This window comes from Peromyscus californicus, unplaced genomic scaffold (genome assembly GCF_007827085.1).
Source record: "Peromyscus californicus insignis strain IS unplaced genomic scaffold, ASM782708v3 Scaffold_7__1_contigs__length_154581171, whole genome shotgun sequence".
Lineage (NCBI taxonomy): Eukaryota > Metazoa > Chordata > Mammalia > Rodentia > Cricetidae > Peromyscus > Peromyscus californicus.
Genome location: NW_026294595.1, coordinates 78,691,092 through 78,707,533, shown reverse-complemented (window position 1 = coordinate 78,707,533; position 16,442 = coordinate 78,691,092). Strand labels below are relative to the sequence as shown.

General features: G+C 47.7%; 1 protein-coding gene across 1 annotated transcript in view; it reads left to right on the top strand.

The window, feature by feature from the left end:
• Nat10 (N-acetyltransferase 10) overlaps nt 1–16,442 on the top strand; it is a 44,060-nt gene that overhangs the window by 14,354 nt on the left and 13,264 nt on the right. Inside the window, exons 7-15 of the mRNA XM_052725671.1 lie at nt 1,463–1,577; nt 1,676–1,783; nt 5,165–5,298; nt 6,105–6,198; nt 6,319–6,417; nt 10,314–10,450; nt 14,881–15,005; nt 15,396–15,546; nt 16,028–16,124. Of these exons, the coding sequence (XP_052581631.1) occupies nt 1,463–1,577; nt 1,676–1,783; nt 5,165–5,298; nt 6,105–6,198; nt 6,319–6,417; nt 10,314–10,450; nt 14,881–15,005; nt 15,396–15,546; nt 16,028–16,124 (1,060 nt within the window). The remainder of the gene's footprint in view (nt 1–1,462; nt 1,578–1,675; nt 1,784–5,164; nt 5,299–6,104; nt 6,199–6,318; nt 6,418–10,313; nt 10,451–14,880; nt 15,006–15,395; nt 15,547–16,027; nt 16,125–16,442) is intronic.

Sequence of the window (16,442 nt, the reverse complement as noted above, 5' to 3'; positions counted from 1 at the left end):
GAGACACTGCTTTAAGCTTTGGTCTAGACCAGTAGTTTTCTAACTGGAGGTGACTTTGCCCTCTAGGGACATTTGACAAAACAGGAGACCTTTGAGCATCATATCCTAACTCTGGGAATGGTGGGGTGGGGGTGCCATTGGCACTGAGTGCATAGAAAGAAGCTAGGGTTGGTGCTGAGAACCCCCAGTGGACCAAACAGCCGCTGTGGAGAAGAACTGTCAGCTCCATGATGGCAGTTCTGCTGAGGCTAAGAAACCCCCCTGGCCTTGATGAGCCCCGGAGTCTTTCCGACTTGAGCTGAGTGTGATGCAGGAGGAGGAGGGGCACCTGTGTTCAAGTGCCCACAGTACCAGAGGGAGGTAATGAGCTCCTGAAACTGGCATCACAGGTGGTTGGGAGCAACCCAACAAAGGTGCTGGGAAGCCCACCTTGGTCCTCTGGAAGGGCAGCAGGTGCTCTTAACTGCTGGTTGTCTCTCTAGCCTCTTTTTTTTTTTTAAAGATTTATTTTATGTGCTTAGATGTTTTGTTTGCATGTATATCTGTGTAGCACATGCGACTGGTGTGTTTGGTGCCAGTGGAGGTCAGGAAAGGGTATCGGATTCCTTCGAATTGGATTCTGAAGAGTTGTGAGCTGCCATGTAAGTGCTGGATATCAAGCCTGAGACTTTGCAAGAACAAGTGCTCTTAACCACTAAGAGGCTCTTAAAAGCGTGCTGTCTTAGTCACGTGAAGAGACCCCACGACCAAAGAAACTCTTAGGAAAGAAAGCATTTAAATGGAGGCTTCATTACAGTTTCCGAGCTTAGTCCAGTAGCATCATGGCAGACAGCATGGCAGGGTCATGGCAGCATTCCTGGCCCTGGAGCAGTAGCTGAGAGCTACACCCTGATCTGCAGGCAAAGAGAGGGAGCATGGGCCTGGCATGGGCGTTTGAAACCTCAGAGCCCACGCGCCAGGGGCATACTTCCTCCAGAAAGGCCGCACCTCCTGATCCTTCTAATCCTTTTCAGCTGGTGCCGCTCTCAGATGACTGTGCACTCAGATCTGTGAGCCTCCGGGGCCATCCTTACTCAGACCACCACACGCACATGGAAAGTGAAGAGGGCCTCCCCCTCCTCTTTTGCTTTTTTCTTCCTGTAACAAGAGGTAGATTCGGGTTTCTCTGTGTGACTGGTGACCATATGTGGCTTGGATCTGGAGTCCGAGCTACCTTATTGCTAAGGAGCTTTGGATGGGGGCGGCGCACATGATCCAGGAGCAGTGGTGCTTGCTGACAGTGGAGCTCCCGGCTAGGTTTTCCTGTATAAATACACTCAGGTGACTTGCAGAGCTGGCTGAAGGCGTCTCGTTGTTCTCCACCTGGTCCTGACTATGTTTCTGAAGAAACCTTCTGAGGTCTTGCTTAGACAGTGCCTGCCTTTCCTGTCACCTCACTGCAGCAGCTCTGTCTGTCCCTCAGGTTTATTCTCTCCCTGGCGTCTTGTCAGAAGTGTCTGGTCATTGATGACCAGCTCAACATCTTGCCCATCTCCTCCCACGTGGCCAGCATTGAAGCCTTACCTCCTCAGGCCCCGGTGAGTCTGGGTGAGGGGGCCTGGGATCTGGTGGGTGTCAGGTATAATTTCCATGTGAACTCCTGGGCCAAGGCAAACTGCTTTCTCTTCTCTGATAGGATGAGAATCTCAGTCCTGCTGCTCTGGAGCTGCAGGAGTTGAAAGAGAGTTTGCAGGACACTCAGCCTGTGGGGGTTTTGGTGGACTGCTGCAAGACCCTGGACCAGGTACGTGTTTGTTCGGGGCTTCCCCACCCTGATAGACAGCACAAGGTGAGAGCAAGAAGAAAGCAACAGGAACCAGGTTAGGACATGCCAGCCCTGCAGCGTCAGGGCTGTACTGTGTTGTCTTGGATCACACAGAAAGGCAGTCAGTGAGCTGTGCTGAGGAGATGGGTTGTATTTAAAGAGGAATTGTCTTTTCCATAGAGGATGATAGTTCTGTGTTCTTTAATTTCAGTTAAGTTTGATGATACAAGGGGTTTTTGCTTTTTTTTTTTGTTTTTTCAAGGGTTTCTTGGTGTAGCCCTGACTGTCCTGGAACTCGCTCTGTAGAACAGGCCCACCTCTGCCTCCTGAGTCCTGGGATTAAAGGCATGTGCCACCACTACCTGGTTGGTACAGAGTTTTTGCTTATGACTTATATGAAAGAGTTGGGAGTGGGAGGGCTTCAGGCTTCTTTTACTAAAGCCCCATCTAGTGTGAATCCTATCTGGGATTGTATTGTATTGTATATATGCTAATAGGAGTTTGAATGAAAATACCAAGATGTGTTTCTGTGTTAGCTGATGTGGTCGACTAGTCTTATTCAGTGGCTTCTGGGCCATGATGATTTGCTAGTTAGCACTGCTGAAGGCCTTCAAGCTGCTATATGTTCGAGTTCAGCCCAGCCTTGCTCAGATGAGCAGCACAGGACTTCTCCCTCCTCAGACAATAGCTGCCGTGATCCTCCCACTCAGGACCAGGTCCCAGTAGGCTGGCTTCCTTTTCATTCTGGAAGCACAATCCTAAACTCTTTGTGTGCTGGATAGGTTACAGCCTCTAGGTTGTTTTAACCCACTCGTGGTCTAATGAAAGAGGGAAAACAGGATTTGAGAGAAACTATAATACTGGGAACAGCATTATCAAATCAAAACAGCTTACTCAGGAGGCGGAAGCAGGAAGATTGCTATGAGTTTAGGCCAGGCTGGGCTATATAGTGAAATCCTTTCTCCAAAAAAGGGATGGAGGCTCAGTGCTTTCCTGGTGTGCACAAAGCTCTGGGGTTGATCCCCAGCATTGCATAAACTGGGCATGGTGATGCCTGCCTGAAATCCTACTGCTCCAGAGGTGGAGGCAGGAGGCTTAGAAGTTCAAGGTCATGCTAGGCTATAGTGAGTTCCAGGCCAGCTTAGGATACATGAGATCCTGTCTTTAAAAAAAATGAGAAGTCATCTAAAACAAAACCAATTAGTAAAGCATGAAAGCATACATGTTAACGAAATAGAAAGGGGCGTCTGTGTTGATTCCAACTGTTTTGCTATTACAAACAGTAGTGCCAGGTGTGATGGTGTATGCCTGTGTTCTGAGTACTTGTCTAATACTGACAGGAGGATCGTTGTTTCTGAGGCCAACCTGGGCTACATAGAGCAAGCCACCGTCTCAGAAAAGAGTTACTGTTAGGACATTCTCCCAGATAGATATGTGGCCGTTATAGATCCAGGAGCTGCTGGGTTGCAGATTGTGGGCATTGAAATGAGTGTGCCCCCAGTTGGTAGTGCTGCTGACAGGAGAATGTAGTGCAGGAGAATGCCTGCCTTCCCGCTTTCTCTGCAGTTACATTGGAGTCTACACTAGTCAGGTGTGGGGACGTCTGGTCATTGTTTGGGTTGGCATTATCACGAGAGAGGCAGAGCAGTGGTTTTGGTTATCTCTGCTTTGGTTTCCCTTTTGGTTATCATGTCTCCTCATGTCAGTATTGCTTATTATTTGTCTTTTTCATTTAGAATTTTCACTTTCATTTGCCTTTCATTTTAGATAAATATTTTAGGATACGTTTTAGTCTAGTTATTTGTAATTAACATTTAGAACTTCAGTTCCCTAAAATTTAAAAAGTAAAATATAAACCAGGCGGTGGTGGTGCACGCCTTTAATCCCAGTCCTCGGGAGGCAGAGGCAGGTGGATCTCTGTGAGTTCGAGGCCAGCCTGGTCTACAGAGTGAGATCCAGGAAAGGCTCCAAAGCTACACAGAGAAATACTGTCTCAAAAAACAAAACACAAAACACACACAAAAAAGTAAAATATAGTCCAGTAAAGGCCAAGTCAGGCCAATATGAAGCTCGACTCGTTGAGCCTGGTGTCCTGGAGCCCTTCCCCATCTGTGCTGGGCCTTCAGCTTAGTGCAGGACTTGCTCCTCAGGACTAGCCGGCCATGGCCTCCTTCCCAGTCTTCGATCTCAGCAGGGATCCAGATTTAGCCCCGAGTAGTAGTGTGGCTCCCAGTTAGTCCTTGTTTCCCTCTGGTGCCAGGTGCTCGGCTGGGGGGCTGGGCTTGGGCGTGAATGAGGGTACCTGCTTCAGAGCTCGTCCTCTGTAGGATGAGACAGATTCTGTGTGGAGGAAATTAGCAGATCATATGGTTTACTGGAAAGTGCTTGTAGAGCAGAGAAGAAGGAAAGGTAGCCTAGAGGCCTAGGCATAGCAAAAGCTTCTAGATAGAGTGGTGAGGGGTGGAGTATTTTAGAAGGGATATTTGAACAAAGCCTTGAAGGAGCTGTGGAAAGAGTCCCTGGGCAGAATGGTCACAACTGTATAGGCCTAAGGCAGGAATGTGGTTTGGGTGCTTGGGGACCAGCAAGGAGGCCAGCAGGGCTGGCAGCAAGAAGCAGTGGTCGGGGAGATGGAGGTTATTAAGGCCACTGGGAGGCCTGTGGCTTGAGAGATGGTGACATGGAGAGTTTTGTGTGTCTCTTAGCACAGCGTGGAAGCATCCCCAAGGTTATAAAAGGACCTTCTGGCTGCTGAGCTGACTTCAGGCTGTGGAGGGATGTGGGTTGAAGCAGGAAGGGTAATTATGAAGCTGCTGTTGGGATGGAGTTAGCTGGGACAGGAGGGGGCTGTGAGCAGAGCTGGAGAGGAGGACACGAAGAATGGCAGGACTCTGTTTTGATGGGGTCACCAAAAGGGGGTACTAGAAAATCAGGGTTGGGTGAGAAAATTGAGGGCATGTTTAGCACAGAGAATTGGACAGTTAAACCCAGATGGGGAAGTTAATAGATGGAGGTCTGGGGACCTGTTCTACCTCAGCTTTAAGTCTGAGATGCCTGTTGTATGGGTGAAGCTGTAGAGCAATGGTTGCAAGTACCTGAGTGTGGCGTGTGGGGAAGGGGTCGACAGTGGAGACAGAAACTTGAGAGCCTTGGGCACTCGCTTGGTCCTTGTGGTCTTGACAGAGCTGCGGAGCTGACCGAGGGGGTGAGAAACGTAGGTGCTGAGCACTGGTTTCTGGCCTCTAGGAACTGATGCCCTTGGGTTGGCCTCGGCATCAGCCCGACCTCTACACACAGACGGTGGTAAGAGCTGAACCTGGAGCCTTTCTGGGTGTTCACTTAATGCTTCCCTTTACACAGGCCAAAGCTGTCTTGAAATTCATTGAGGGGATCTCAGAGAAGACCCTGAGGAGTACTGTTGCACTTACCGCCGCCAGGGGACGGGGCAAGTCTGCAGCCCTGGGCCTGGCTATTGCTGGGGCAGTGGCATTCGGGTAAGGGTTCTTTATGGGTATTTGGGTTGGGAACCTGGTGGAATTGTCTCTGGTTCCTCATCAGGGCTGGTCACCGTGTGACTTCTGTCTGGGTCTTGGGTACTTGTCTGGAATCAGCAGCACTGTTCCCCTAGGCCATTGAGAGGCACACTGGGCACAGAGGCAGTACCAGGGCTCTCTGCTGCTTCCCTTGAGCAACAGCTTGACAACATGTGAAGAACAGCTGTCAGCATGAGTGTCTGTGACCAGCTTTGCTGACTGAGCAAATACAAGCGAACTGTGTTATGATCTTGGTTGGTTGGGGGTCTTGTTTCAGTAAGATGTTGTTTTCTGTCCTTGTTGGGTATTTATGTAATTGCCCGGTGTGCTTTGCTAGCTTAGATGAGGGACCTACAACCCATTGTCCTGCATGGGCAATCTTCCTTGGTGATACTTAGAGTTCTGTGGGCATTTTGTATGTGTTGTAAACCAAGGCCCAGGGAGTTCTAATAATTACCCAAGATCCCCCAGCAAGTTGCTGCTGGCAGAGCTGTGGCCCTGGCCTAAGCACCCACTGAGCTCCATGACTTCATAGTTTCAAAATAGTCTGGCTAGTGATGAGTGTGAGGCTGTCCTCTGGTCAGGACACTGGGTTGGGGACAGTGTGGGTTCTGCACGCTGACAGCTGTCCCCCTACTCTGCCACTCAGCACCCCAGAACTGAGGAGGTAGCGTGTACCAGAGCTTGCGACCAGCACATCCATAACCTGCTTGTATTGTCCTAAGTCTCCTTATTTCTAACCCTCCCCCTTTTCTTTTGTTCTGCAGGTATTCCAATATTTTTGTCACCTCCCCAAGCCCAGATAACCTGCACACCCTGTTTGAATTTGTGTTTAAAGGATTTGATGCTCTGCAGTATCAGGTAGGAAAGTAGGGTAGGACCTTTTGGTGTAATGCAGAAAAGGCCCAGTGGTCTGTGGAATGCTTGCTTTCTCAGTAGTGAGTCTCTAACTTGTCACGGGTTTGACTCTCTCTTCACCAGGAGCACCTGGATTACGAGATCGTACAGTCTCTAAACCCCGAGTTTAATAAAGCGGTGATCAGGGTCAATGTGTTCCGAGAGCACAGGCAGACTATTCAGGTGAGGCTCCTCTCAGTCCTGCTCTGTGGGCCAGGGTCCTGCTCTGTGGACCTAGCTGGGTGGTCTTTCCCCACATGTATGACTCCTTGTCCTTGACCCAGCAGTGGTGTGGGAGAACCCTGTTGCAGATTTTCAGCTGAATATGAAGAAGACATTCAGGTTGGCTAATAGAAATGCATGTAGTAGTATTGAAAAGTACAGTTTGTCTCTTGACTGTGAAATGAATGGGACTGAGAGTATGCTAATGAGTGAAAAAATGTGGTTCTAATCAGTTCAGGTTTTGCTGAGTTACTGTAGGTTTTGAAATAGGACATCTGTAGCTAGAACAATAACATCACCATTTCAAAGGAGAAAGAGCTTTGCTGAATGTGCTGGGGATCTTTGTGGCTTTGCCAGTGCTCTATTTCCCTTTCAAACAGCATTTTCCAGAAAGCTCCATAAATCTCGAGCACTCTGTAAGCCCAAATGCTCTGCATTTGTCTGAAGGCTTAAGTGTCGTTCAGTCTCTACAAGGCATCATGTGACAGGATCGCAGAGGCACCGAGACTCACTGGCTCTTGCTGGATGGATTCATTGGTTGCTTTGGAAGTTAGATTGGCATGGGAAGCGAGCCAAGTGAACCTGGCAGTTTATAGTCCTTGAACTTTAGCCTGCAGAAGCAGTGAGTAGGCCTGTCAAGGAGGGATAGGCGGAAGACTAACACCAGTGTTGATGCCTTGACCCCAAGGTTCTCTATTAGTTTTAGTAGATTCCTTTTTTTTAAAAATTATTTTATGTGTGTGGGTGTTTGCCTGCATGTATGTACCACAGATGTGTCTGGTACCCACTAAGGCCAGAAGAGGGCTCTGGGTCCCCTGGAACTGGAGTTAAAAATGGTTGGATCTACCAGTGTGGGTGCTGGAACTGAACCTGAGTCCCCTGGGGGAGCAGCCAGGGCTCCTAACTGCCGAGCCGTCTCTGAAGCCCCTTTTCTGGTCTCCTCTTCCTGCCCACTTCGTCCACGGTTGCCAGATGACCTCAGCTGAGGGGAAAACTGCTGCAGGTGTGGGTTGGGGTAGGGCTTGGGGTAAGGTGGGCTGCTGGCTCCCAGATTACAGGGAACTGTTAAAACTCAAGAAATATACGCACACCAGAGAAGGAAAACATTTCCCTGGAGTACCTTAGTTCAGCCCTGGTTTCTCTTTAAACTTGTGTGACCCAACCCCCTTTCTTTACAAGATTCCGTTTGTGTGTAGACTGTGGGTGAGTGCAGAGGAGGTGACTTGGCTTTCTAAGACTCCAAGTGTGTTCTTTCTCGGCTGGAGAGTGAGAAAAAAGAAGAGCATTAGATTGAAGCAGGTCCTCCCTGGAGGCCACTTCTGTGCTTTTATGAGATGATCGTTTAGTTAAGAATCAAGACGTGGGCCCGGGCGGTGGTGGCGCACGCCTTTAATCCCAGCACTCGGGAGGCAGAGCCAGGCGGATCTCTGTGAGTTCAAGGCCAGTCTGGTCTCCAAAGTGAGTTCCAGGAAAGGCGCAAAGCTACACAGTGAAACCCTGTCTCGAAAAACCAAAAAAAAAAAAAAAAAAAAAAAAAAAAAAAAAAAAAAAAAAAAAATCAAGATGTGGGGTCCCATGGAAGATGTGAGACCAGGAGTGAGTAGAGCAGCTCTCTCCCTGATCCAGTCACCTCCAGACCAGCCCGATCTTCTTACTCTCCTGATCAAGCCTGTAGGGAAGCACAGAGACCAGCCTAGCACTCGGATGGCCAGCGTGAGTCTGCTCTTGGTGTCTGCCCCGTATGCAGGCATGTACTGCCCTGCCCCTGTCCTCCTTTTTATTCTGCATCTGGTGCCAGAGCTCTAGATTGACGCTTGCAGGTCAGACTGATGCACCTTTAAGTGGTGGGTGAGGAACTAGGGTTTGTGTTTGTTTTGTTTTCTAGAACAAGTATTGAATTGTTGAGCTTTAGACTTAGATGTGTGTATATCTAGTTTTGTGGGATTTTTCCAAATTCTCCTTTACAGTGTTTGTCCCTAGTTACCTTCATACCACGTTTTGGTTTGAGTTTTTATTTTCTTACGTCCTCAGCCATTGTGGGTATGGTGCAGCAGCTATGAGTTTTTGTTTTTGTTGTGTTTGACCCTCGACTCACTGTCCTCCTGTCTCAGCTTCCTGATTACAGGTGTGAACCCTCACACCTGGTTGTTGTTCTGGTTGTTACTTGGTTTGGTTTGAGCCAGAGTCTGCCTGTGTTACGCTACTGACCCTAGCTCGCTGTGGAGCCCTAGACTCCTGAGACTTCCCGCTTCACGTCCTAAATGCTGGTTTACAGATCCGTACACCATGTCCATTCCAGGAATTTGGGTTTGTCTGTCTGCATGCTGTCTCCCACAGTTCTCTGATTGTTTATGAATTTGAATTATCTTTAATTTTTTCATTGGTTATTCATATTGCCTCCGTGGCCTTTTAAAAACAGCAGAAAACCCTAAAGAAACCGATGAGTTTTTATGTACTTAAGGATGAGATGAGAGGTGGGGAAAGGGAAGAGGTGATGGGTAGTGGGGATGAGAAAAGGAACAATGTGGACTTAGGAAAGAGGATCTCCAGTGTTGTTCGAATCTAGATGGTCTTTTAATAAAAACCCGGAGCCAGATATTGGGGTGAAAGCTGAAAGATCAGAGAAGCAGAACAAGCCACAGCCAACCTATTACCTCACCAACTCCACGAATCCTCTGACTGAATTCCTCTGAGTCCTCACCTGAAAGGGTCTTCCTGTCTCCTCATGCCTTATATGCCTTCTCCGCCCTGCCGTCATTTCCTGGGATTAAAGGTGTGTGTACTTCCCAGTACTGGGATTAAAGCTGTGTGCCACCACTGCCTGACTCTGTTCCCAGTGTGGCCTTGAACTCACAGAGATCCAGACGGATCTCTGCCTCCTGAGTGATAGGATTAAGAGTGTGTGCCACCACTATCTGGCCTCTATGTCTAATCTAGTGGCTGGCTTTGTCCTCTGATCCTTAGGCAAGCTTTATTGGGGTACACAATATATCACCACACTCCAATTGAGGCTAGCCTGGGCTACATGACAAACCCCTTGCTTTCCCTGACCAAAAAAAAGGAGTGGTCTGGAAATTGCCTACCACACCAGAGGTTGTTGGCGTCAGGACAGAGAACACAGCACATAGATGGAAGTCCAATGTCACATGCAGTAAGGGCTGTGCCTCTCACCACTGCCTCTAATCTGAGGCTGAAGAAAATCAAGAGACACAAAAGAGGGAAAGGAATGTAGCCACTGTCAGTCGGTCAGTTCTGTAAGCTAGGCTATTTGCAAGGTCCTTTTACACAATGAGCTTGCTTCTTCCTTTAGCAGCCATTGAGTAGGTATTTCCTTGTATCTGTGTGTGTGTGTGCATGCTGTGTGCATATCTTTATGAATGAGCATATACAGATGAGTATGTGTGCGGGCCAGAGGTCCACGTCGGGTATCCTCCTCGGTTGCTCTCCCTCGCTGAACTCGCGTGCCCAGATTGGGCTGGACTGGTTGACCAGCGAGCCCCAGGCAGTTCATTTCTGTCTCCTGCCCATTGGGATTGCAGGTCTGTGTGCTGCGTTCCTGTGGTGTTGGGCCAGCTCCAAACCCGGGCCCTCGCCTTTGTGCAGCAAATACTTCCCGGACCGAGCGCCTCTCCACCCCTTTCCTCTGTTTTGTAGGACAAAGAACGTGAGGCTCTGTTCAGGGTCACAGAGTCAGAGAGTGAAATGCTTGGTCCCAGGTGGCCAGCCTGAAGCCCATTTCATCCCTGACCTGCTAAAAGTAGATGTGGGATAGGAGGAGGGGACAGTGAGGTCCTTAGCCGCCGGGTATGGTGGATTTCGGTGGCCACACTGACAGTCTGAATCTTCTTTCCCCACAGTACATCCATCCTGCAGATGCTGTGAAACTGGGCCAGGCTGAGCTCGTGGTCATTGATGAAGCTGCCGCTATTCCGCTCCCCCTAGTGAAGAGCCTGCTCGGGCCCTACCTGGTTTTCATGGCCTCCACTATCAACGGGTAAGGTTCCCAGGCAGAGCTGTTATTCTTGGCTGTGATCTTGCAGATGAATTGAAAGGTAAGGAAGCTGACGAGTTTGGCCGCGCCGAACCGTTCGGTCCCAGTGTGAGTCTGGGCAGCTCCGGTCTTCCTGGGGCTTCGGCAGCTCAGGAGCTGCCTCTTAACTTGTTCTTCTGGTCTGCTGTTAGGTGGGCGCCATAAGATTGTAGGATGTTGGAGTCTTATGCGATTCGTGCCTTCTGACTAAGTATGATCGGGGTTTAAAAAGTGCCTAGTAGCAATACCAATGTCCTATATCTTAGGATATGGAAATGGAATATTAAAATAGCTATAGTTAGCATTAAAACAGGCTTATACTGTTATTCTTGAAACTTTAAAATAGATAATTCACCTTGATATAGAAAAACGACAGGAGTTAGGTAGCAAGCAAAAGGAAAAAAGTCAGTGGTAGAAGCAAGCTTACTATTGCCAAGACCTGGGTTTAATCCCTGGCACTTAGAAATTTCAAAAAGTAGAGCTTGGGGAGATGGTGCAGTGTACAAGAGTGCTTGCTTTGTTAGCATAAGGATCTACTTTTGAATTCCCAGCATCCACATAAAAAGCTAGGCATGGCTGTAACCCTATTGTTGGCAGGGGGTAGGGCTTGAGGACCAGCCAGTTGGATCCTGAGCTCTCACTGTGCAGCAGCCTAACTGGGGGTGGTGATGTCGTGGGCTTCCGGTTATGAGAGCCTCTGTCAAGACGGCAGAGCAGTGAACAGCAAAGGAGGGAAACCCCCAATGTCCTGCTCTGCTTTCCACGTGCATACACGTAGTCTCATGCACTCATACATGCTTATGCATGTACCACGTGTAGACCACATACACAGAAGCACACATGAAAAAAAGGAAAGAAAAATCCCCTCATCCCAGCTATGTAGAAAGTTTGTGTATATGTTCTGTGCATTTATTTTTTCATTTATTTATTTTTTGTTTATTGTTTTGAGACAGGGTCTTAACTATGCTGGCATTGAACTCAGAGATCTGCCTGCCTCTGCTTCCTAAGTGCTAGGATTAAAAGCATGTGTCACCACACTGGCCTACTCTTTCGTTTTGAACAAGAACATAAAGTTTACATGCTGTTGTTACATATGTATTGTGAAATTTCTCCAGGTCAGTAAAAATGTATGTTCGGTCTTGAAAAGATTCCTGTACAGAAATCACATCTTCAAGAGAGAATTCTGTGTTTCAGATTTATAATTGTGACTACTTAACATCAAAAGTATTTAAGTAAAACAGATGGTTTACCTTTGGTTGTAAGCCTAGCCTTGGTAATGGTTGTGCCATCTCTGCAGCCCATAGGCTTTTACCTTTAAAGACATCTTTATTGTGATGTGCTTTGCATGCTCTAGTACTAACCAGTGGCAAGTGTGTGAAAGTCAGGACAGCGTGTGGGAGTCTGCTCTCCCCTCCTGAGCCATCTAGCCACCCAGTGTGTCGTCTTCTGTGGTTGGCTTTTTCACTTCACTCCAGTGCTCTCGGGGTTCACTCATGTAGCTGTGCCCATATTTCTTTCCTTTTTGTGGCTGGATTGATGCTCTGCTGTGTGAGAGGCCCTGCTTACTCGTCTGTGAGGATATCTGGTTTCTCTGTCTGTTTGGCTATTAGTGAAGCTGACAGGCACATTTGTACACAGGTTTCTGTGTGGACTTGTTTCTAGTCCTTGTGGACATTGCAACTGAGGAGTGGGATCACTGTGTCAAACAGAGACTATAACCATATGACAGGCTGCCAGATTGTTTTCCAGAGCAGCTGCAGCACCATTTAATTTCCAATGTTTCAATAACTTGTGGCCATGCATGATAAAACAATGACAACAAAAACTAAACTGAATGGAAAATTGCAGAAATAATTCATGTTTTGTATAATTTGTATTAGGTTATATTGTTAAAAAAGTTATTACTAGTTATTGCTGTTTGGTTACTGTACCTCATTTGTAAGTTAAACTCTACATTGATGTGCATGTGTAGGAAAACCATGGCATGCATGTGGATTCAGTCCTACTGTGGAATCCCCCTCTGCCTAAGGGACTGTGCCATGTGAGGATCTGAGTTCCCACTTACACACTTGTGTATTGGATGCTGACTCTGAAGTGATGTCTCGCTCTGCTCTTCATGTGTTTGGCCCTGATAACTCATGATGCCGAGGGTCCTCTGCTGGTTTTCCTTTTCTTTCTTTTCTCTGCCTCCCTCCTGTACTGGGGATTGAACTTAGGCCCTTGCCCTTGATAGGCAAGCACTCTATCACTGAGTTACGTCCTCAGGCTGCTCTGCTTAGTTTTCTGATTGGATTATCTGTCTTTTTGGTATTGAGGTGTAAGGTTTATATTCTAGGTACAAGACTCTTATCAAATACATTATTTACAAAACTCAATCTGTTTTTTTTTTTTTTTTTTTCTGTTTTTTGAGACAGGGTTTCTCTGTGTAGCTTTGCGGCTTTCCTGGGACTCGCTTGGTAGCCCAGGCTGGCCTCGAACTCACAGAGATCCACCTGGCTCTGCCTCCCGAGTGCTGGGATTAAAGGCGTGCGCCACCACCGCCCGGCTCAATCTGTTTTTTTTTGATAACATCTTTTTAAATATAAAAATTTCTGTTTTGTTGCTTTTGTTTATTCATGGATTAAAATTTTTTTTTTTTTTTTTTTTTTTGGTTTTTCGAGACAGGGTTTCTCTGTGTAGCTTTGCGCCTTTCCTGGATCTCGCACTGTAGACCAGACTGGCCTCGAACTCACAGAGATCCGCCTGGCTCTGCCTCCCGAGTGCTGGGATTAAAGGCGTGCGCCACCACCGCCCGGCTTAAAATTTTTTTTTAAAAGATTTATTATTATGTATAGTGTTCTGTTTGCATGTATCCCTGTAGGCCAGAAGAGGGCACCAGATCTCATTACGGATGGTTGTGAGCCACCATGTGGTTGCTGGGAATTGAACTCAGGACCTCTGGAAGAACAGCCAGTGCTCTTAACCTCTGAGCCATCTCTTCAGCCCCTAAAAAATTTTTTTACATTGTGTGTGTGTGTGTGTGTGTGTGTGTGTGTGTGTGTAAGGTGGTGGGTGTTTCTGTGTGTCATAGTTTATGAGTGGAGATCAGAGGACAACTTGCCAGAGTCAGTTCTCTCCTGAATGCTGGTCCCAAGGATTGACCTTAGACCATCAGGTTTGGCAGCAAGCAAATCTTAGCCATCTTGCCGGCCTCATTTTTTTTTTTTTTTTTTTTTAAATAAATAGGATTCCTTTGGAGAAATTTGTTCTGTGGGTAGTAAGGAGGAAGAAAACACTTCAACTTTGCAGTTTTTGGTCATTCTGTACAATTAGCATTTGTGTAAAAGGAAACATTCTTAGCCTTGGAATGTAATAACGAAAACTATGAAATTATATAACACTAAATTAAAATAGAAAATCACCAACAGTGTGTGTCCTGTGACCACATGATCTTGGACTGCCAACAAGGAGGAGATGTTGAAAAATGAAGAGCTCCTAGCCCCCTGCCTTGTTGGAGACAGAGCCTGTTGTTGTATGCTGCTACATACACCAGGCTAGCTGCCTCTCAAGCTTCCAGAGACTCTTCCGGTCTTTGCCTCCCATTTTGTTGTTGGAGCATGGGATTCCAGACATGCTCCCAAGCCTTGTTTTACGTGGGTTCGGGGGATCCAAACTCAGGCGTCTCACTTAACCCATTGAGCCCTTTATCACCTCTTAGGTGAAGGTAACGTAAAGACTCAATTTGGCAGGGCACCGGAGAGATGGCCCAGCGCTTAAGAGCACTGACCACTCGTGTAGAGGACTCGATTCCATTCTAGGCACCCATGCGTTGCTCAAAACCAATTGTAATTCCGTGTCCAGGGGATCTGATGCCCTCTTCTAGCCTCAGTGGGTACCAGGCATGCACTGATACACATATATACATGTAAGCAAACATTTATACTCATAAAATAAAAGCAAATAAATCTTACAAAAAGAATCACTTGGGTGGTAGATTTGTTTGATTTTCCACATGTGAAAAGGTCTCAGTTCATATCTTCACGTAACTTCTAGAATTGACTGATAGTGACTGTAGCATTGTTTCAGTTTCACTGGCTAAATGCTTTGTTTACAGCATCTTTCAGGCCTTGTTCTCAGATCACAGTCCTGTGAGATGTGAAGGACAATTCCCTTTGGGGATGAGGATGATCAGGTTCCCCACCCAAAGGTGCTGAAATCCATACTAGGGCTTGACTGTGAGCCTGAATGGTTCCTAGCCAAGTCACATCTTGGTTCATCTCCTAGGGCTCTCCTTGGGACAGATGTGTGCTGTGCTGGAAGTTCAGATGAGCAAGGCTGTCTTGATTTCATCTGGAGATCTCTGCTTAGACAGTAGATTGGGGACCTAATGTCTGACTGCCTTTGTCTTTCTCTAGGTACGAGGGCACTGGCCGGTCACTGTCCCTCAAACTCATTCAGCAGCTGCGTCAGCAGAGTGCCCAGAGCCAGGTCAGCACCACTGCTGAGAATAAGACCACAACAACAGCCAGACTGGCCTCAGGTACCCAGCAGGCCGCACCATCTTACCCTAGGACTCCTGGCAGTACCAAAACTTGATGCTGTCCGAAAACTCGAGTCCTAGGACGTTACAGCTTTTTTGAGGGGAACTGTAGTCCAGTTGCCAGATGGGAACTTGACATGCGCCTTCAGATTCCTGGGGCCTTTTGGTCCCTACTCAAAGATACCGGTAGGGTATGTTGACTTAGTAGGAGTCTTTTAGGTTGGGGTTAGAGCTGAGTGAATATCTAACCCGAAACACCTTAAATCACCCACTTTAAATTCTGGAGCCATGGATATCTGGATACTGTGTCACAGATCAAGTGGAATATCCTTATTGCTGTTAGATGCTGTATGAGTAATTGTCTCTAATTGTATGTGTTGTGGGTGACAGCTCGGACATTGCACGAGGTCTCCCTCCAAGAGTCAATCCGATACGCCCCTGGGGATGCAGTAGAGAAGTGGCTGAATGACCTGCTCTGCCTGGACTGCCTCAATATCACCCGGATAGTGTCCGGCTGCCCGTTGCCTGAGGCCTGTGAGCTGTATCCTATGTCTCAGTGGCGGGGCTGAAGCAGTTGGAGAAAAGGGGTTGGGCTCAGTGCAGTGGCATGTCCCTGTAGTCCTTGCCTTGATTTGGGAGACTGAGGCAGGCGGTTGTGGGCCCACGAATTCAGGGCCAGCCCAAGCAAAACAATGAGCAATGAAATGAGACATTTCATTGTGTCCTGTGTAACCCTGGCTGTCCTGGAACTCTGTAGACCAGGCTGGCCTTGAACTCACAGATATCCACCTTCTTCCTCCAAAGTGTTGGGATTAAAGGCATGGGCCTTTAATTTTTTTTTTTTTAGGAACATTTTCTAATTTTGTTTCTCAGGCTTCTCCACTGTAGTTTCTGCTCAGGACGCTGGACTCCTATTCCTTAAGATGGGGGAAATGCTATTCTCAAACTGGGGGAATTTTTTTCTGGTGTGTCTTGTTTTGGGTTCTCTGTAGTTTTGTTCCTGTTGCTTAACTCCAGACCAGCTACTACGTTAACAGAGATACTCTCTTCTGCTACCACAAGGCCTCTGAAGTCTTCCTCCAGCGGCTCATGGCCCTCTATGTGGCTTCTCATTACAAGGTAACCAGCTTGCTCTGACGTGCCCTTCAGTAGGGAGCAATCCTCATGTCTTCCCACACCTGCTCCTCAGGGGTCTAGGTAGCCATTCCATTGGGACTTAATTGTGTCGAAGTTGGCAGGGTCCAGTGATCTTTTGGAAGGGTCATATTCCCTATTATAGCTTGTGTGGTTTGGGTCAGACTTTGGACACAGTGTTTCCGAGTCAGTGAGTGGGAGCTAGAGGGTGGGGGCAGTGTTGCCCATCTTAAGGGGCCCTGGTATTGCGAGCCAGCAGACTGCCCGAACCGCTGGGCTGAAGTGGGATCAGCACTTGAAGCC